This window comes from Aulostomus chinensis, chromosome 11 (assembly GCF_037954235.1).
Source record: "Aulostomus chinensis isolate RoL2024-O1b breed Wild chromosome 11, RoL_Achi_v1.0, whole genome shotgun sequence".
NCBI classification, from domain to species: domain Eukaryota; kingdom Metazoa; phylum Chordata; class Actinopteri; order Syngnathiformes; family Aulostomidae; genus Aulostomus; species Aulostomus chinensis.
The window spans coordinates 14,093,732-14,116,074 of record NC_141330.1 but is presented as its reverse complement, the minus strand read 5'-3'; the positions used below and the strand labels follow the sequence as shown (position 1 = coordinate 14,116,074).

The 22,343-nt window shown below is 41.9% G+C and overlaps 1 protein-coding gene across 3 annotated transcripts in view; it reads right to left on the bottom strand.

Moving 5' to 3' along the window:
* Window positions 1-22,134, bottom strand: part of aplp1 (amyloid beta (A4) precursor-like protein 1) — a 37,489-nt gene extending 15,355 nt beyond the window's left edge. Inside the window, exon 1 of one of the 3 annotated variants that reach the window (XM_086218721.1) lies at window positions 21,775-22,134. In XM_086218721.1, the coding sequence (XP_086074847.1) occupies window positions 21,775-21,840 (66 nt within the window). In that variant the 5' untranslated portion in view covers window positions 21,841-22,134. Of the gene's footprint in view, window positions 1-9,681; window positions 9,847-21,774 lie in introns of those variants that run through there. The other 2 variants (XM_086218720.1, XM_086218719.1) reach the window with 2 other exon arrangements.
* Between the last annotated feature and the right edge of the window lie 209 nt (window positions 22,135-22,343).

Here is a 22,343-nt window from a genome sequence, read left to right as displayed (position 1 = left end):
TTCTTTTCAGTAGTTTAGTAATTTGCTGGGAAATAGGATTGTGCAGTATCGACAAAAGATGTGACAATATTTCCTTAGCTAATAGCTTGATGTTGGTATTCTGTCAATATTTTGATGTGGAATATTAAAAAATCATCAGTAACATGGATACAACAACAAAATAGTCTGGCGGTTCATAAAATGACATCACTTGAAGTGTCACGCAGCCTTTAAAACCAGGACAAGGCAAAACTTGAGCTATATCACAATACAAGGAAACAATCAATGACAATTGTCCCGAAACACAATAATATATATGATATGACATCAACATATTCCACAGCCCTAGTGGGAACACATGTTATTCAAATATAAGAAGCAACCTCAACTTGTTCCTTGTGCAACTTTTCTTGCAAGGTTTGTCCTCTGGGGCTTCCATTAATACGGCTTCCTTCCTTTCTACTGCCAAGTGGTTTTCAATGCCAAACACTGTTGACATCTTTACTGGAACACACTGCCTTCCTGTCCCTCTGTCTCAAAGCTAGCTTGCTACAACTGCAGCTAGCACGCCTGTAGTCCCCACAAGGGCTGCTTTGTAAAAAGATCAATTATTTTTGACTGATGTGGCAACTGGGAAATGATTCACAATATTAGAAGGAATCATTCTTCTGTCATTAGTCACATTTGGACTGAAAAACATGTTGAAGTGATTAAGTGGCGGTTCTTTTTTTTGGGGGGGGGGGTAAGAACCAAACAAAGAAGAAATTAGCAGGCTGGGATATCTCTGCAGCACCACAATACTTCATTTAAATTCGTATTTTGATATATTTAAATAGTGTGCTTGCTGAAATTTGAATATTGCACGAAGCCAAATTGAGATTTGGATAAAATTTCAATAAATGGTTCATCCCAAATATCTACACACAACATCGACCAGATTGCAAATGCAGGATCTTTTCTTGGTCTTTCAAAATTGCATTATCTTTGACAATGTCCATCAATGATATGGTGCCACTGTTTATTTCCTTTACCTAGTTTAGATACAAAAGGGTGAAGAAGCATGTGCTCAATTGCAAGTTTGGGCGCAAGTTAAAAATCAGCAGAAATTAATGAAAAACCAAGCTTGCCACCGCAAATCTGTTCAGTCAGGACCACTCTCATCCACAGGAACTGCAATTTACACAACTTTGAAGATACTTAGCAATTATCTTGGATAGAATGACTTTCTTCTGGGGGGCTTCTACAGCTTACTGGCAAATAGGAGTGTATCAAACAGCAGCTTTAACCTCTGAACAAGCCAGAAGCACACATGATGTTAACAGGAATATTTAAGTTCAGACAGATGTGAAGAACACATACAAAACACTTGAAAACACACACAATTATACAACCAGTCATAAATATACCAGAAGTGTTAAAGTTGTTAAAAAAACAACCATTACCGATGTGAAAATTATGTTTAAAAAGAATGAAAAAGCAGGAACTTTAATTAAAGGAGGAGCTGGGTTTTTAGCCTCCTCTGATTGGCTGATGCAAGCGGACTTAGGAGGCCTGCCACAATTACACTTGATTGAACTTATGCAGTATGTTACATTATTGGAGAACACCCCGTGACTTTTATTGACATTGCTGAATCACTTTGTTGGTTAAGTGCACTGTTGGATAAACGCGGCAAAAGCTGCTGAAACAGCCTGTCGAGTGTCGCTGCTGAGCTAATATCTACACAGACATCTCTCTTTGACTCAGGGAAGGTCAGTGCCACAGAGAGAGAGAGAAAAAAATAAAAATACTTCCGGATATTTGAGAAGATAACGTGGCAGCTCCCCCTGGCCCTGCTCTCTCCTTTTGCCTGCTCTTCACTATTGCACTTGCAGAAAATCAATGCTGAGCGACTGCAACTGTATCACCCCTTTTCCCCCCAATCAATAGGAGTCCATCAGGAGCCCGAGGCCCTGACCTCCAGAATGGCAAGGCTGCACACCCAATATCCAGCCTGATATGGAGCCAGATTAGATCTCCCTCTTGTGATAACCCCTAATAGAAAATAATGTTTGAAGATGTATGAATCTGTGAGTGTGTTCCCTCTCATCCTGGTCAGCTCGCCGTAGGAGCAGACAACCTGCTGCTGGTTTATGACCCAGTTTGGAGGAAAATCACCACAGCCAATGGATACATAATCAGGTAAACATCTGACATTATGCAGGCCCACACACACACACACACACACACACACACACACACACACAAACACACAGAGTGCTCCACTCATGTCAGCTGTTGTAGGCGTTTTCATCGTAGGTGTCGTAGTATTCTCAGGAAACATTCTTGCTGGATAGACAAGTGTTCTCTGGCTCATGTGTACTGGCTAGATTCTTTCTTCCCCCTAAAAACATAAGCACTGACTTGTGTAATCACTTCACGCAATACTAAAGTTCTGGGAAACATCTGACAAGCCTGTGCTTGAACCCCGGACACGTCAAGTCTGTTTTCATTCCAGCAAATGTTCCAGTGAAATGACTGGACTTGGATCAAGAACATGCAGCTTTCATTGACTTGAGTTATTTGATTATGTTTCAAAACTTTAAACCACTCGCTAATCTCCCACATTACATTTAAATATTGTCTGTAGGTCTTAAAATTCAGCAAAAAAAAACCCTTTCAAATGTCAATTACACACAGGATGATTAATTCTTAAACCACAAATCCCCTATTTTTTCTATTGAAATGATCCTAGCCAGGAAAGATCCAGGGAGTTTTCTCTTTTAAATGTCAAAGCAGTTCATGTATTGCAGAACACAAACAAGATCATCTTTCTACAACCGCTGATGCTGGATACACTGAATTAATGTTGGAAGAATTAACTCAAACAGCCCAAACCCATAAATCACCCCTGACTGCACCTGAATTAAACTAGCAATACAAGAAATTGTTTTTTTGACGCATTTGAATACTATTTCAACATCTTCTTTTGACACTTGAATAATTTTATTTAAACTAAACAGAATATCTCCATAGAAAAGTTCTTCCGGGAACCTTTCCCCCATGGAAATTACATTCTTTTGTGGACATACCGCTGTATTAAATGGAAGGAAAATAAAAAACAAGCAATTGTCCTTCGCTGGGAAGCACTTGGCCTTTCATTCATGGCTAAAAACAGATAATACAGTTGTGAATGAATCAGACTTTTGTCCACTGATTGAGCTGTTTTCTACTTGTTTTGTATTTGATTCATTCATGATTTCCTGTTTCAGGGGAATTATATCCTGATGCCAATGTGATGTCGGCCTGTTGGCACTGAAAGACTCTGAACTCTACAATTGTCCATCAGTACACTCTGTGCAGTGCAGTGGACCAGAAGTTTAAGACCAGCGTGAGTAATAATGGTTAGTCATATTTTCATAGAAATCCCCAGTCCAGAATGCTAATAGTGGGAATCAGAGTAACTCAAGATATTATATCTTGTGCATGATACTGATAGCATAGCAGCACAATAGTAGATGTAATGCACCGTTGATGGGATAATCAAAATATTGCAAGAGGGTTAATCTATAATACATCCTGATATCTGTGTTAATAAAGATACATGATTTTAGTCCATCTTCACACACACACACACACACACACACACACACACACACACGAGACTACGAAGAGTTCCTGGCTCCACATTAACTCTCCCCATCACACTGTTGTTGCACGCGTTCTTTTTTGGACTCAGAAATGCTCCTCCCTGACATTTATTGCTGTTATTTCTACAATACCTCATATTTCCATGAACTGCATTAGACAAATCACAATGTCGGTTTACGACTGTTACCGAAAACACATCACACATCATATAAATGACACAAACTAAATGTATGAAGTCAAAGTTGAGCTATCTCACTGTAAAATTTGTCCACTTTTTAAAATCATGAATGGGATAATACCTAAAGGCTAATTCAAAAGAGATTCTTTTTACTATCAATGTCTCAAACAGATACAAGACTATGACAGGAAAAAAAAAGTGCTCATCTATCTAGGTCACAAATAAAGTGGGTTTGACTAAAGCCAGAGGTGTTAATAAAAACAAATATCCAGTTGATTCTCGTGACCTCACGTGACCTCAGGGATGTGACATTGGCGGATGAAGAGAGAGAGCCTTTCTAACACACTGAGGCTCTCCCTCACTGTCTTGTGTTCAGGGTCAGGATCCCAAATTAAATTTAGCGTCTGCACTAAATGGTCGATCCCACAGAGAGGCACGTAGAGGGCAAGAGCATGATGGCTGCCTGGTTACTAACCGACATTTACATATTTATCTATTTAAAAAAAACCTAATATTTCAAGGATTGAGTGGGCTACATAGAGCTTGCACCTCCTGGACAGCGCATGTACCTGCACTCCAGCAGGTCTGCATCTTTGAACTGAACATTCCACCAGCTTGAGGGAGGGAGACCGTTACACCACATATCATGTCCTGGTGCTGATGCGGCTGAACAGGCCTGACAGTTCTTCACTGCGGAGAAGGCTACAACATTAATAACAGCCTGGTGATAGAAAGCCGGAGACATCCATCGATTTTCTGCCGTTTCCACCAGTTTCTTTGCTTCTATTTGCTCCCGGGTATTCTATACTCTTCTTATCTGGATCTACAGCATACTGGCATAGCTGCTCTAATCAAGTATGCAACTCCACTGTCTCCATGGCAGAACGTGTCACAAGGTGCTCCGGCAGAGACAAGAACACTGTGTGCAGTGCAGTGGACCAGAAGTTTAAGACCAGCGTGAGTAATAATGGTTAGTCATATTCTCTTAGAAATCCCCAGTCCAGAATGCTAATAGTGGGAATCAGAGTAACTCAAGATATTATATCTTGTGCATGATACTGATAGCATAGCAGCACAATAGTAGATGTAATGCACCGTTGATGGGATAATCAAAATATTGCAAGAGGGTTAATCTATAATACATCCTGATATCTGTGTTAATAAAGATACATGATTTTAGTCCATCTTCTCACACACACACACACACACACACACACACACACACACACACACACACACACACACACACACACACACACAAAGACACATGTAGTTCGGGAGATCTCTTTGTAACAGCTGGTTAATAAAAGTATCAATATGTAGTGCGAGTCTATGGCTTTTGTATGGCAACAGGAAGTGCCCTGATATCCTAATATACTGTCCTGCTAATGTTAACAGGAAGAGGGAATAAAAGCAGATAACAGATACAATCTTGCAACATAAGCACTTGTGCTCAGTTAGAGCTGAGTTTGGGCCAGGACGGAACATTTACATGTTCCTCCAGCTTCACCCACCCTACACTAATTAAATTTGCAGCACCTGTTCCACCCTTCTGTTGCGGGATGACTTCATCCTCTGTAATGATGCAATCTTCCATCCCTGGCAGGCAAGCCAGAGCGGAAGAGGCGGAGGGGAACGGCTCACCCGTCATTTGTTACCTTTTACATGTTGCTGTGAAAAGTGCAGCGATGTGAAGGCAGCGCAGGCTTCATGGAGATCTTTTAGTGTTGCTGCATTCTGCTATCGCTCACGCGGACACAGTCTTTGTGACTGATAGTATGATTCCCTTTTATGTTTATCTGATTTCAAATAATCTCCACTGACAGTAAATGAACTATCTGAAAAAATACGCGTAGATTTTGAACTATTAATCGTACAAAACACATTGAAGTGAGAATCAATAAATTGATGAACTAATGATATAATTGTGTTCCTATACCATTATGTTTCTTTTCTTTTGAAGCATTCTATGACTGAATAGAACTTACAAATAATTAGCAACTACAGGGGCGGCACGGTGGTGCAGTGGTCAGCACTGTCGCCTCACAGCAAGAAAGTTCTGGGTTCGAGTCCCGGCTCGGCCACGGGATCTTTCTGTGTGGAGTCTCCATGTTCTCCCTGTTCCTGTGTGGGTTCTCTCTGGTACTCCAGCTTCCTCCCACAGTCCAAAGACATCAAGAGGGGACGAGGCTGATTGATACTCTAAATTGACCGTAGGTATGAATGTGAGTGTGAATGGTTGTCTGTCTCTATGTGTTGGCCCTGTGATGGACTGGTGACCTGTCCAGGGTGAACCCCACCTCTCGCCCGTAGCCGCTGAGATAGACTCCAGCCCCCCCGCAACCCCTTAACAGGAATAATAAGAAGAAAATGGATGGATGAACTGACAGTTTGCTTGACATCTGATGATAAAGTGGAGACATCAGATCCCTGAGGAGTCTGTCTCTGCTGAGCTCCAGGGATCAGAGCAGCTTACCTCTAATCATTGTGATCCCTGCTGTGATGCTGTCATTGGAATATAAACACTTCACAAGAAAAGAGTTATGGCAGGAATTGCGTGGAAAATTTTCACCAAACTTGGAGGAGGGGTTTATCAAGAGCCAAGGATGAAGCCTAATAGTCATAGTGCCACCTGGTGGCACCTGATGGCAACAAGAAATTACATGTTTCTTTTTTTAAAAAAGGTGTTGTTGGTTGGTCAACCATAACAAATTTGGTCAGAAACTCCTCAATATCTTGGTGGTGTTTACTGGGAAGACAGAGTTTGAATAGTGTTACCACGGTGACGTGGCCAATTATGATATTTTACCATAGAACACACAGAACTGTTAAAGAGTACTCCACACCTTCACTTCTGATGAGTCTACCCTTGAAGACATGTACATGCTGAAAATAAAACACAACAAAGCCAAATGGTTACAGGACATAAACCATACGGATCAAGCATCACGTGATGTACAACAACAGGAGTGGCTATAACTATAGCACCACCTAGTGCGGGCTGGAATTTTGCAGTGGCGGAGGTACGTGCTCTCTGAGTGCTTTTTAGCTTTTAATACAAGTAATGATGGAAGAAATTTCCAAATTAATCTGCCAATATAAAAAAATTATAAGTATCTATCTATCTATCTATCTATCTATCTATCTATCTATCTATCTATCTATCTATCTATCATATGTATGAATGTATGTATGTTTCTATCTATATGAAATACAGACACACACATAACTACAGTCTATTTTGAGCTATCGTTCTATGCTCTGTTTGAAAATCACCATCACCTGTGAACACAACACACTGAAACACAAATTGGCCTCATGAAAGTATATATTACATGCACATGCACACACACACACACACACACACACACACACACACACACACACACACACACGCACGCACGCACGCACACACACAGGTCTTGGTGAGCAGGTCTTTGTGCTCCTCAGCAGCACCAGCACAGATGGCTGAATAGTGGGTGTCTTCCTGCCCTCAGGAGCCCCTCCTTCAGTTTTGCTCTATATTCTCTCCTCTCCCTCCACCTCCTCTTGCAGCTGAGCTCCATCCATTCAAGCCTCCCTATCCTTGAGAGCCCCCTCGCCTGCCTCTACCTCTCCCTCCCGAACAGCTTTCACACAATGCCTGACACACTGCTGTTGTGCGCTCCTCCGAGGACCGGTGCTAAATGACCACATAGATGTGGGAGCATTCATCACTGTAATCATGTTAGTTAATTATTCATAGGCTCCATCAGGCGTCTTCCTGGTGTGGCGTGTAGTTACTAGAGAGTAGTAACATTAGTCTGCCAGACTCATGGTGAACGAGGGACAAAGGAGGCGCTCTCATTATTAGACATCTCTGACTAATGGCTAATTGAAGTCATTCATTTTTGATTCAGAAGACACTGATGGGGAGAGGGGAATTATTGCACTGCATTTTATCCATGAGTTCTAAAGCTAAAGCACACAGGCATCTACAGCAATTTACACTGACTAATTGTAATGTCTAATATTTAGATATGAGTGAGGCTTTTAGTTGCAAAGATGTGCAAACATCCCAGGCTCTAAGTCTGCCTTCATAAGGCCAGATTACAGCGGTGCAGCCTCCAGCTGGGCACACTGGGAGCAGATGGCCCTATAATCACCAGGGTTCATCTAGCTAGGAAACAGCAGCCAAACCCAGCTCCACATGTTTGATTTAATTTCAAGTATAGCTTAAAATACAGCACATGTCAGCTGGCACCGCTGCAAGAGGCTCCATATCTGCGGGGACTGGCAGCGTCGATCGTTTCATGACTGAGGTTATTTAGACGTTTACGCTGAGCTGAGCCCGCTGGCTCACACGCGTGTACGCCACTGAAGTAGCGTATCCTTCAACAAGGTTGTTGCATGTATGTTAGCACACTACACAAACGCCTGCAGCAGGAAGGCGGAATAAAGGCTGTTCACCCTCTACGCTGGCTCCTACTGGACCAGACGACCATGTAATTACTGCCAATATTTTTTGATATTTTTTCAGTTCCTCATGGAATAATAGCTGTTAATAAACACCACAATGTTTGACCCATAATAACCTGTTATTTTCAGAAATATAATAATACAGAAAGACCATATTTGTAATATATTTGAAGTCATTATCATGTTATGTCTTGTGATAGCAGGATAATTTACGTTGCTAAAATAAGTGCTCACCTCAATCTCATTAACCCAGGAAAACTGCTGTTATGGTGAAATAAAAAGTGAGTTGTCCTGAGTTAATAAGATGTTGGTTAATTATATTTCTTCTAATAGTTACTGTCTGTTATGGTGAGATAATGACATAAAAAATTCATTGCTAGTACGACGTTTCTCTGCTCCCACATAAAAATGATGCGACTAATAACAAAATAAGTTTTCAAACCTTCACTTCATAAAAGCAATGTCAAAACACAATAGCAATGTCGGAACTTACCAATGTAATAAAATCTCTTAGCCATAAAGTTCAGTAAATTTTCAAATTAATTCTTATTAGCTGGTTTAAAAAAAGTATGAAAATGTAGTTGATGGAACTGATGATGCTTGATATCACTCTCCGTCACGTTGCCTGTTTATGACACTGTATTTGAGGAGCTTGTCGTTATGAAGAATTTAATTTTTAATAAAGTTTATTAAAACCACTTTTTCAAGGAAACTATTTCAAACTTAATATTACACTGCTGAAACACACACTCACACAAACCAAACCGTGAAAGTGCGTTACCAAATCAGAATCATTGACCTGTTTACACCCCCGGCTGTTTCAATAAAGACAAACGGGAAAAAAATAAATAAAAATTATTAGTTCAGATAAGGTCACGGGAATGTCACCTTTTAGCACATAATTTGCAGCTCCATTTTTACCGAGCCAATAATAACAACCTGCCAACAATGTACATGTCTCATAGACATTTTTACCGATAAAATTCCATGACTTTTCCGCACCTTAAAGGAACATGATCATGGCTTGAGATTCTCTTGTGGAGTCATTTACACACGAAAAATAAACCAGAAAAGTGATCTTAAGTGAATCCTACACATTATACTCTAATATGAAGGTATTTGAGAGGCAAATTTCCATTATTTTTCGAAAAAAATTTTAAAAAATTCTAGCCTCATTTATTTCTCAAAATCTTCCCCAGGCCTGGGTACCTTTGTTTCTAATTCCATGACATTTCCAGGTTTTCCATGACTGTATGAACCCTGAATACAGCAACACATTTGATGTTATCAGCACACACATTTTGGTCAGTTATCAATAATCAACTATTATTAGATGAAGAATAGAAGCGGGTTTGACGGTTATTATATTGATTTGTGATGAATGTGACACGTATCCTGCTTCTGTCCCATTATCTAACAGTTCACAATACACACACCTGACGTCGACTTCCACGCTGTTCGTACGTTCCCTGTGAGCCTAAAATAAACATCCTGTCTTTCAGCTGCATGTGAAAAATGTCCGATACAATCAAAAGATACCAAACAGGAAACTCCCACAGACGGCTTCCGTACACGGTGGTCCCAGATTTACGCAGACTGCTCTGAGCACATGTGAAGTACACACACACACACATACACGCACTCACACACAGCCGTCATCTCAATAAATGCGGCGTCTGACTCATGCAGCAAATGACGCCACTCTCTATGTTTTTAAGACAAAGAAGCCAAACACAGTTGGCCATTTTTTTTTTTTTACAATTCTGTCTCTACGCCACCACTTACTGCTGAGGATGTGGGCGATATAAAAAAGCTGCGTAATAATGTTCCATCATTTGAGCCAGACAAACAGGACACATCGAAACGCTCGTGAGATTATCCTCAGCAGAGCCAACCAGAGATGATTTTTGTCTTCGGGTAGGTTTTTTTTTTTTTTTTTTTTTGTGATGAATTTCTGCTGTTGCATAACACAGCTGAACCTCCTTCACAGTTAAGCAACATAACATGGGAATGCCAACATGTTAATGCCTAATGCTGCGAGCCTGCAGATGTGATTTCAAGCTGAAGAGCTACCTCGGGGGATTGAAAGAATCAAAGGCTTAGCAGAGATTTAAGCACTGCAGGTCCACTCTAACATCCTCATGTCAACACAATTGCAATTTTCTGCAGGCAGATTGAAATGGACACAATGCAAACAAGCTCTCCAAATCTGTAGTTATACACTAATACTGTCATACATGAAAAAAATACCTGTGCATGTACCAACACAGTCTTATCTAGGACCAAGGGGTTCAAATTTCTAGCTTTAAACATTCTCTTGCGTATGCTGCGCACCGATACAATATTATGACTGCATAATTTTGTTAAACTCTAAGAAAATCTTTTTTTTCCCCCCGAACAATAAAAAAAAAACCTCTGGTTAAAAACAACAGCAAAGTACATATCAGATTATCTAAACTACAGAGGATAAGAGTTGTGTTAATTTGCATTTCTGAAGAAGAAGCAACCAAAACTTTTAGCAACATGACACCAGCAAAACCATTAAACTATCCGGTTAAAGGGTTTCTATCAGTTTGAGAGGGACAACTTTACTTTTCAGGGTTTGAGTCAGGGATTTGACTTAAAGGGGGAACTTCCCTTTATTAGGGCCTGAGCCTGAAGGTACTTCAGGCGAAGGCCCTATTATGTTTGTTTTGGCTCTGTTTTCCTAACTTGTTTGGCCTAAATGATAGCATAGCCTTCAGTGGCGCCGCTGCCTGTACAAGCTATAATGTAACACAAAGGGGCAACAGGCCACTGTCACATTACGCCCACTGAAAGCACATTTATTCCACACTGATTGGCTCAGATTATTATGATAATTGTCTGACAACATAATGGGAGAGTTGTGTGGATGCAAATGTGGTTAAAATTATGTCTGGAAATGAATCCTCCTTAGTTTGGATGCAGCCTTAGTAAGAGAGTTTTCAGCTTAAATCGGAATGTTGATGACTGCATGTGACTGGATGAAGAAGACTTGGACTAAACTGCACAGTACATTTGAAAGTACAAGTATGTGGTTATCAGTTCCCAAAATTGAAATCGAAATTCTCTTTCACTCTATTTACCTTAATTAACTTGCAGCTGTTGTTTTTTTTTTTTTTTTTTACATTTCTTCCATGACAATGTCAAATAAGCAAGAACAATTTTATCTTTTAATTTTTTTCTTGTCTTTTGTTATTCTTAATGATTCTCTTGTGATTTTTGTTGCCGAGAAAGAGATAAAAGAAAAAAAAATACGTTGACATCTCTGCTAATGCATCTCGAAAAGGGTACAAAGAGATAGAGAGGAACGAGTATTTGTTAGTTACTAAAATATAATCATGATGGATGGCTGCTATGTAATGACCTGCCATGAAACTGAAATGTATTGAAATATTTATTGTCATTTCAGGAAATAATGGCTCTTTCGGGACATTATGTATTTTACACATGCCACTTATGACCTTCTGCATATTAATAGCACAAACATGCACCAGGCCAGTATTTATAATAATCTGATAATACCTCCTGATGAAGCTTTGCTGAACTGAGCGTACATATATAGCAGAGAGATGGAGCAAGTTGAATAACCAAGACTTTCAACCGCAAATAGAGTGCAACACCCTTCTTATGGGGTTTGCGGCAGCAGCAGCAAAGGGGGAGGAGGGGTAGTAGACGTGGGGTTAAAACATTCATACATCTAGCTCTTTTCGTCTCATATTCATGCACATTCTGATCACATCATGCTAGCTCCTTGGGGAGCCTGTCTAGCAGATGCATCGTATGGAAATGAAGCTTTGAGGTTATAAATATCAACAGTATAGCACTTGTGAAGAGAACGTGAGGGAGAAGCAGTGTGGTGTGACTCTATTACTATTACAATGTGTGTTGAGGTGGGCGTGTGACCCGAATTTCTAAAGGAAGAAAATAACAGAGGCTCCGGATCCATACCACATACAGCACATTCAACTTCACTGTAATGCCATACACGTAAAGTCTATCAGTCCCAGCTAGGCTGATGAAAAAGCACAGATGGATTTACCCAAACAAACTGCAAACAAGTTGCCCAGCGTGTCTTTGGTTATATAATGAAGTGCTGTGTTAATTGAACAGTAGGATAAAATATCATGCTAGGTCCACCAGGACCAGCTAAGCAACACAAAGAGATGCAATGAAAAGGCTGAGCAACTGGATTAAGCGGTGCACAGAAGTGCTTGATGTCACACTCACTGATGTTCCACATCAACTTCCGCTCACTTGGGCTCCTCTTCATCTGCCTCACATGTTCCCATCGAATGCATAAACACATTTTTTTTATAGCCCTCTCCTCCATGTTCTCTCTCTCAGCATCACTTGGCCACTGAGGATGGTTGCTATGGTAACACCACCCACAGGAGCCGGCTACCTTCCTTGTTACCGTAGCAACTGGTTCCCTTAAGAATTTCAAGCGTGTCACTCAGCTCCTCTCTCTCTCTCTCTCTCTCTCTCTCTCTCTCTGCACAAGAAAGCATCCCCATATGTTTGGTTCAACTTTCGCTCCCCGGCAGGTCGCTGATTGCTAGCTTACTGGTTGGTTAGCTTCACTCGTCACTGCCTGCTGGTTGTTTACACGACACTTAAATTACTAATGCGGAGTGGCGCCACCTGGTAAAGCAGCAGAACTATTTTCTTCACTCTCCCGCTCCTCCTTTCTTTGTCCCAGAGAAAACTTATTGGTCAGGTTTAATTACATGAAAGTTCATCTTATAATTCTGAGCCTAAATACTTCCCTGGGAGAATTTTTTTCTACATGTCTAGGAGGTTGACCAGATCCATCTATTTGGTCTGAAAAACCTTAACTTCCTGGTGAGTCACTGGGAAGACTGAGACTGAAGACTGACAACGTTACCGTGCTCAGAGCTTTCTCAAAATTGATGTTTGCCGAGAGTCCCAACCTGAAGACACGTACAAGCTGAATTAAGGATACAGCACCACCTAGTGGTCACAGGAAATAAGCCTGACACAACAAACATTTGATTACGCAAAAAAATTATATTTTTATCATCACACGGCACGGTGGTGCAGTGGTCAGCACTGTCACTTCAAAGCAAGAAGGTTCCAGGTTCGAGTCCCGGCTTGAGCATGTGGTCTTTCTGTGTGGAGTCTGCATGTTCTCCCTGTTCCTGTGTGGGTTCTCTCTGGTACTCCAGCTTCCTCCCACAGTCCAAAGACATCAAGAGGGGACGATGCTGATTGATACTCTAAATTGACTGTAGGTGTGACTGTGAGTGTGAATGGTTGTCTGTCTCTATGTGTTGGTCCTGTGATGGACTGGTGACCTGTCCAGGGTGAACCCCGCCTCTTGCCCAAAAGCAGCTGGGATAGACTCCAGCACCCCATGACCCTCAACAGGATAAGAGGTAGAAAATGGATGGATGGCTGGATGGACTTTTATCATGTACAGCAACATGATATTCATTCTCTAGCATCACCTAGTGGACACAGGAAGTGATATTTAAGCTACAGTACAAACATTTGTTCCCTCCTTCATGTAAACTCCAACCACCCCAGGCTTCAGCACCCTCACACACTCCTACATGGGCAGGATTGCGAGCATCTGCTCATCACTGCTTGCAGCTTTAATCAGCTGCATGAATGTGTGCGCCAGCAGAGGTGTGTGTTCTCTGAGGACTTTCTAGATTTATGTCTAGTTGGTAAATGAAAAGTACACTGAGCTTCCTTGCAATGAAATCCTACATCATGTGACATCAGTGGTATTTGATTTGTTGAGGATGATCTACTTCTTGCTCACTCCAAGTCTTGATGCATCGGTTGCTGACTCACTGAGTCCTCACATGTCCCCGTGTGTCACAACCACACACTCACGATGCCACAACTCGAGCGATTAGCTTTCCATTTTATTTTAATGAACCAACTGTCTGTCCTCTCGAGGCTTGTTGTCCTACAAGACACCTGCTATTATGAATAACCATAATCTGACAACCAGGACAATATCTGATATATTGCGCTCATCACACCACGTTAACTTAAGCAGTGCGATGGGACAACCAGGGCTTTATGTACAGAATATTAGCCAAAAAAAGCACTGAACAGTTCCCATAGCAACACGACGTTAACTGAGGTCATGTCACAATTACTCGTGCTGCTTTGCTTTAGGCCTCTCAGAGTCAATTTAAACGGAGCTTGATAAGATAATGTGCACTGGCAGCAGAATCATTCAGAAGATTAAATATTAGTGTTATGTCATTTCCTGGGGTCATAATGTCTGCACGGACTGTCCAACGGAAGAGAAAATTGTTTCATCATTGGAATAAACAGCATCTCCATTGATGTGTTGTGTTCTTTGATTAGATTCTTTGTCAAATCCACAGATAGTCTCGTGTAAAGTATCCAATTTGTCAGCTGAGTTAGTGAACAGCACTGCCTCTCCTTGGTGAGCGTCGTGACCCTGAGGCTGGGAGAAGAAAGGGACTTGATTTGTCTCCCTCCATGGCAAACTAAGTCTCATTGTTGACCAGCAGCCACAGCAGCACCTGAGTCTCTTTGTCACCTACAGCCCAGCTCTTTATAAGCGCGCCATCTGTCCAAACTGTGTAAAATACATGCAGAGTAAACGGCAGGAAGCTTTTAGAGCTTCTATGATGGAGTTGCTGAATACTGAGCTCTGAGTCAACTGCTGTGGGAACATACTGTCTCAGGGGAAAGGAGGGTATGTCTGAAACTCCACTGTTAGATATGTACCCTCCTTAACAGGAAATTCCATCGGAAAACATATCAAACACTAAAAAATAAGCAACTGCAGGCAAGTTTTACATATTTGGAGAAGCTGAACTAAGAACTTCTCTTTTGATCATCAAAAATGTACTCAGTAATGGTCATGGGTTGCCAAATAGACAAAGAAACCCACTGCTGAATGTATCTTCTGTCTGGGATTTCAAAAGAAAAAAAAAATTATATAAAAGCAAGAAATCTTCAGCTGAGGGAAGATGATGATGCTTGTTTGGAGCAAACAGGTTTTTACCAAAAGATGAATTGCACAATACCATTTTGAAATAAACACTGGCAGAGGTGGGTTAACTCATTTCTGACAGGGGAGACAGGCGAGTACCTCACAATGCAATTTTACCACAATATATCAAAATTGTGTCAATCATCTGGGCCGGAATATCAACAAATTCGGTTGCACATCCTTATTTCAGGTTATTTAAAAAACAATCAATTTAAATTAACAATGGGTGGGCAACCCAGTGATTCACATAATGGTTGCCTTCACCAAAAATGAAGTGAGAGTGAAAAGCAGGACAGAGTGAGTTTGGATTGTGAATTATTCAAGAACAACACATGAGGAAAGAGAAAAGATGTCACTGGCCACTGAGAGCTTCTGAAGCAAATGGGGGAGCAGCGTCTGGGAGTGTAGGGTAGGGAGGGAGGGAGGGGGTTGCCTCTGGGATGTGGCAAGGCTGAGACGGGGGGGGGGGGATGGGGCAGGGAGGAGACAGACATGGGGATTTTCTTTTGTGTACTGGTGAGACAAGCTGGGGGAGTGGACCTGAAGGAAGGTACACTACATAACAACCAGGAAGCATGAAGGGCGAGAGGGCTGCTGTGCTGTCGGAGAGGGTGCGTGACAAGTGCCAAAGCCCCGCCAACGAGCGAGAGCCCAGACCTTTCCATGGCCTTCAATAATTGATGCAGCTTCTGCAGCGTGCCATCTTTATAAAGCTGTGTGACGAGTGTGTGTGTGTGAGAGTCAGGGGATGATGGGTACGTTCAGTTTGATACAGCAGAAATGAGCTCTTATTCTGCAAATAATGGAGGAGGAGGACGAGGAGGAGGAATAACCTGCTGAAAGCTCCCTCCCTTCTCCCTCTATGTCCCTGCGTTGAATGTTAATACCGGCCAGATCAGCCTCAGTGGACCTAACAACCCCACACCCTCCAAGCCTGCAGCCAGAGCTCTTAAGGAAATTAAATTTTGCTGCTCCGCTTTTATACAACTCTGTGCTGCACTCTGGCCAAAGGGGGTTTTCTTGCCTGTGCACCCACCCACCAACCCCCATCTCATTCCATAGCCACCTGTGAATACATGACAGAGATGGATCTTCCTGTTCTCCCAGCTGTGCGACCTGAGTTGAAATAAGGCTGGTCTCCATTAGCATGCACTCCACCCTGCAACCCACATAACATTCTGCATGCTTTACATCACTTCCACTTCCTCTCCTCCTCCAATCACCCAGACTGTGCCAGCGCGATCCCGTCTCTCACCAAGCAGCCTTCAATCTCTTTCATTGCCTTCTCTTCTTTTTTTTCCCGCCCCTCCTGAACACGGAGGACAAGTGTTATCACCACACTGCAGATGTTTTCATGGGGCCTCCACTGGCTGCTGCAGGACGAAACATCTCGTTTCTTCCCTGGCATTAACGAAAGCCAAGCCATTAGCGCTGACTGAGGCAGCTATGTGGGGCTGCAGCGATATCTCAGCGCTGCAAGACTCCTGAGAGGCGCCAGCGCTGGATGTGATCAGGGTGGATATGCTAGCATCTCAATCCCTCTGAGTGATAAACTTATGGCATGCAAACACACACAGTCACACACATCCACGCTTGAGCTTTTACACATGCAGGTTCAAGCAACCAGAGCTGATCTGAAGGCTTAGAGGACTTCTCAACCAACATCTACTGTATATCATATTTGACATTCAGTGAGTGGATGATGAAAGGTTAAGTAATATTTTTGCAACTGGATGCAAGTTTTATCTACCTTACAATCTTGGAAGTGACGAGCTTTTCTAAGCATTCATTATTAAACTCATTTACAGCTACACCTTCACCGACGGAAGCCCATAGTTAGAAATATTTCAGAAATGGCAGAAGATTTGAGCCAGGATTTAGCAAGAGTTTCCTTAAATCTATCGGGAATGTGGATTAATTTCCTGCGGAGCAGCAGGACGATCTCTACGCCTGAAGACACGACAACAGAAAATGTTGTTATTTCATAAATTGAGACTAAGAATTTTGGCAATATTGTTTCAATAACAAGTCTTCTTACAGACAAGTTGACATAAAAAGTCCAAAACACACGATTGTAGATTTCTTTTCCATAACATTCATAGAAATTAGTGCTTATTTCATTCTAATTCCTTATTTTGACAGCGTGATGAAAAACTGCAAATATTAACGTCTTGTGGTGACCTCTGTTAGCTTTCTGATTACATTTTGGGTCTGAGACGTGTGGCATTTTGCAGTGCACAGATATTTTATGGGCTGTTGTCTCATGAATGTCTCACTCTTGGAGGCAGAGACCACATCCTGGCGATAGTTGTAGCTTCTGGTGTTTGTTTTTTTTTTTTTACAGAGTGCTTTGTTCATGACATAACTTTTTTTGTGGAACTAGAATTTTTACAGTGGAGTACAATTGTTTTCTCAGGTTCTTTTCTGGATATGTAAAGAAAGGTGATCCAATATAGAAAATAGCATAGACGCACCTACTGCATGGAATGTAGACTTGTAAATATCAAGTGAAACCTTTCAGCCTCTGTAGAAGACAGACACATTAAGTGAAATAAACAAAAAAGCGCAGGCAATGGTCATTTTTTGAATATGTCAGTCATGCATCTGATATTAAGTCCAGCAAATTCAGATTAGTTCCTTCAATTTTGCTCATTGTTGTTCTATCAGTAAACAACAGGCACTTCCAAATCTTTTGAAAATTAAAAAAAAACCACTTTCTCATTCAACTTGTGTGTTTTCCAGTATGAATAAAATTTTAATGTCATATAAACTTGTTTCTACACAGATAAAATCAGCATCAGAAAATACGAGCTATGGGCCAGATCACTTGTAAAATATCAGTGTAATGGATATTGGTTAAAAAAAACAACAACCCAGTATCATGACTCCCTAATTTCCATCTCCGGCTGAAAGGCCGACAGCAATAATAGAAATAGAGAACTCAAACTTATCTCAACTTAACAACTCAACCTGAACCATAAAGATTGATGATTGCAAACCCTTTGTGTTCAAGTCACTCATTAGTTCGTCACCACTGCTAAAAAAAAAAAAAAAACTTAAAAAAAAATTGCTAACACACAGTTAGAGGGCTCATTTCCTCTGCTCCAGCATTTCACAATGACTCTGCAGGATTCAATCCCAGACCTGTGTGTGCTTCACTTGAGCAACGGGTACAGAGAACATGTGCTCACATAAAATGGTTTGTTTTATGCCCACTGGCACACGGATATAGTAGAGAATACCGAGCAAACAGGAATCCATTAGTGGAACCCGATTATCTCTTGTCTCTAAAATTAATTAAGAGTGTAGGCCAGAATGTGTGTGTGTGTGTGTGTGTGTGTGCGTGTGTGTGTGTGTGTGTGTGCGCACGCGTGTGTGTGAGAGAGACAGAGAGAGAGACAGAGAGAGAGAGAGAGAGAGAGAGAGCGATCTGGTTCTCATCTTTTTTTCTGCTCTACAAATCCCCTTGTGTTACTGCATTGAAAGGCAGATGGGAGCTGCATGAGTCTGTATGTCCATATTCCTGCACAAAGCCTGAAATTGCTGCTTGTGGTGATATTGAGGTGGAAGAAGGAATTGGGGGGGGGGGGTGCACAGCAACGTTGTGACTCACTCATTTTTTTTTAATACATCTAAAAAGTGCATCCCCTCATGCAGCTGTACCCCGCTCCTGCAGCCTGGAGATGGCTTTGTTTGAGAGGGTTCTCTGCAGCCTCTGGGGGCTCCAGCGTTCAGATTCAAGCTCCAGTCATTTATCTTGATAAATACCCCTCCCCCTCCTCCTTTCTGAAATCAAATATGGCTACACCCAAGCACAATCACACTAGAATTGCTTTCTCTCAATGACATTATCTAGGAGCCTAAATGGAGCTGCAGTCTCGCTTTGTATAATTCACAATACATGTTTAAGGTTTAATAAGTAGCTTCAAACAGGCAGCAGCTGCAGCTATGATTGTAATATCTCTGGTTTAAAGTTGAAATGATTCATCTATTATCAATAATTCCAGTGATTCATCAATTCTTTCTCAACGAAAAATAAAGGCTGCTTTGATTGTAGCTTCTCCGAGAGGAGTTTTATATGACTGTAAACCAAATAGTTCATGAGGACGCCATATTGGGTTTGTGAGTGTGAAGATTTATTGACAATGTAGTTCGAATGATTACTACATTAATAAGAGTAGAAAAGAACAATATTCAGAACAGTCTGTAATGTTGAATCTATTAGATGTACTGGACTACTGTATCACTACCAAGGAATGCCATGTGACAACGGAGGAGTCCCTTCACCAAGGAGCGAACGAGATCACTAGCATGGGCCTTTGTTTTGCAGGATATTTCATGAAGGAATGGATGAGATCGGATTTTCAAAGGTAGGTAATATTAGCGGGAACTTGTCAGTAGTTTTTGGAGGTGATCTGGTTCAGGCGGTGGATCCTGAACACTGGTGCAGATCATTGGCAGGGGCTGTTGCGGAATTGTCGTAAGATGAACATTTTGGCCTCCAGGTATCATCTTGATTGTATTCGGGATCCATAAAATGATTGACGCCTTTGAAAAAAGTGAGCACATTTGGAGAAAACTACTTGAGGTCACATTTTTTGAGAAAGATAAGTATTAAGCTCTCAGAATTGGCGCGGATCATGTTCTGGATTCGTAAAGACCTACTTTTGGAAGTTCCAGAGAAAAAAACATGAATACATTTTGCTGATACCATGAGTATCCATGTGTCTGCCCTCTGAGTTCTTTCTGGTTTTCTATGAATTTGTAATAAAGCATTCCCCAGGTTTATCTTCAGGATAGAACAAAACCTGACATTTGGTTATTTTACATCTAAAACATTTCTAAAACGTGCTTTGTGACGACAGATAAAAAGGAGATCAAATCATCCATCAGGAAATGTAGCGTTGTGAATATAAGTTGCATACGTTGTGTGTTTTGCTGGTATATATAGAAGTCGTGGGATTGATGGTGAAAGCAAACCTTAGAGTTAAAACATTAAAAAAAAAAAAAAAAAACTCTAAATATGCAACACCGACCTCGGAGGTGTTTACATGTCAGCTTGGTCACACGAAGACTAAATGTTCACCTCTTTGATTTTCACTCACTCTTGGTTTGCAGCTATCAGTAAATTCAATTTCCAAGTTTAAATGTATCCCTTTTGCACTTCTAGCATTAAATATTTCACTTTAAAAAGAGACATACAATTTGCCAAATTGACTCATCTCAACTGAATGCGTGTTTGAGTAAATTAGGGGAAGCTGACAGTTTTATTAGGACTAATACTTGAGTGTAATCCAGCTCGCCGCCCCTCTCACAGTGTAATCGTCAGTGTAAACCTTCATGAGCAGGTCTCTTGTATGAAGCTAAAGTCGGTTCCTCGGCATCGCAGTAATCCCTCTAAGGCTCTTACAGAAGCGAAATTATTTCAGAATGAAAGGGAGAGGCTCTATGACTCGTACAGTGTGAAAGATTCCTAATAAATAAACATGTCACAAATCCTCTTAGGAAAACTTGAAGGAACCTTTTTTCTTCTTCTTCTTCTTTCTTTTCATACAGTGTTCCGGAGCTGCTTCGGATGAGAAAGTTCATTTGACCTGAACTGGAACCCCAGCTGGGGCATCGTGACTCACTCCCACGCATGGCAATTCAACCCAAAACGCCAACCAGCCTCAATACAGAGAGCTCTAACGTCAGCGCAGGCCTCACTGTGATCAGGGCGACTGCTGAATGAAAAGTACTGATGGGAACAAAACTGAGTCAAAGTGAGACATTCATCTGATTTCACCAGCTTTCTAATGATGGAGACGGATGACCCGCATCTCTTTTTATTAAACTGCATCACGCACTCCACCTGCATGCCTGTCATATAGCTAAGTCACCCTCTCTTGCAGTTTCAACCCCCCACCACCCCACCCCCGTAGATGATGAATCTAGGATGTTCTGGCAATGCACCACAGCGCCTTCACTTAAGGAATCTCACAGCAAGGATTGTTTTCTAATCCATCCAGTAAAACAAATATCACGGAGGATGCATGACTCCCATCCTGCTGGAGAGCTGCACCACTCCTCTAACAGCCTCTCTCTCTCTCTCTCTCTCTCTCTCTAGGCCGGTTTGGCAGCAAGGATCTGATCTCCATCCTTCGCCTGAAACCAAGGCCTATGGAACAGTTTCCATGTCAGATGCAGGCCCAGACTTGACGCAGTGAGCCAAATAAAACACATATTTATACAAACAGCTTTTGTGCGAACTTCTACGGATTTAAGCATCTGCATTTCCAATCCACTGACTCTTAGAGTGTGTGCGCTTGTGTGTCATCACTCTTTCTGATACAGGACGCTAATGGAGGATGCATTTACTAATTAAACCTGCCCTACATAGAGGTGAGTGTCAGCATTAGAGGGAATAAACAGCGCGACTGATGAAAATACAACATTCAATGCAAAAGTCAGATTGAGCAGTGGATGCGGTTCGCCATCAGGACTGAGATGACGGTCTTACCTCGACGTTGTCGCGCACGCACAAGGACAACACAGCCATCAATATAGGTAATGCGGAATGTCCCATTTTTCTCGCTTTTCTTTGTCTCTGATGGAGTTGCTATCTTGAGTCCCTGTAGAAGCTGTCGGGTTACATCAGCTGAAGTGTTCCTGCGATGCCCCCTCGTCGTCTGCGTCCTGCTCGCTCTCGCCGGCGGGCGGGCTCTCTCTCTCTCTCTCTCTCTCTCTCTCTCTCTCTCTCTCTCTCTCTCTCTCTTCTCCTCCTCCTCCTCCAGCAGCAGCAGCAGCAGCCTGGGTTTATGAAGAGGGAGGATGAAGGCTGACAGACCGAACCAAGCCCTGTTTCTGCGGCTATTTATCAGCAGGGCTTTACTCAACTCCCCCCCCCCCCCCCCCCGAACCCTCGCCCACCCCATTCCCCGTGTCTTAGTGACGAGAGACCTCTGCTGGTGATGGGTGGACGTTACAATTGAGCTCCTGCGCCAATGGGGGGATCCACCAGGGTGAGTTTAAGAGGATGATGGACTGTTACACATCTGGCAAATTAAAGTTGCTGGTTTTCAATGCTGC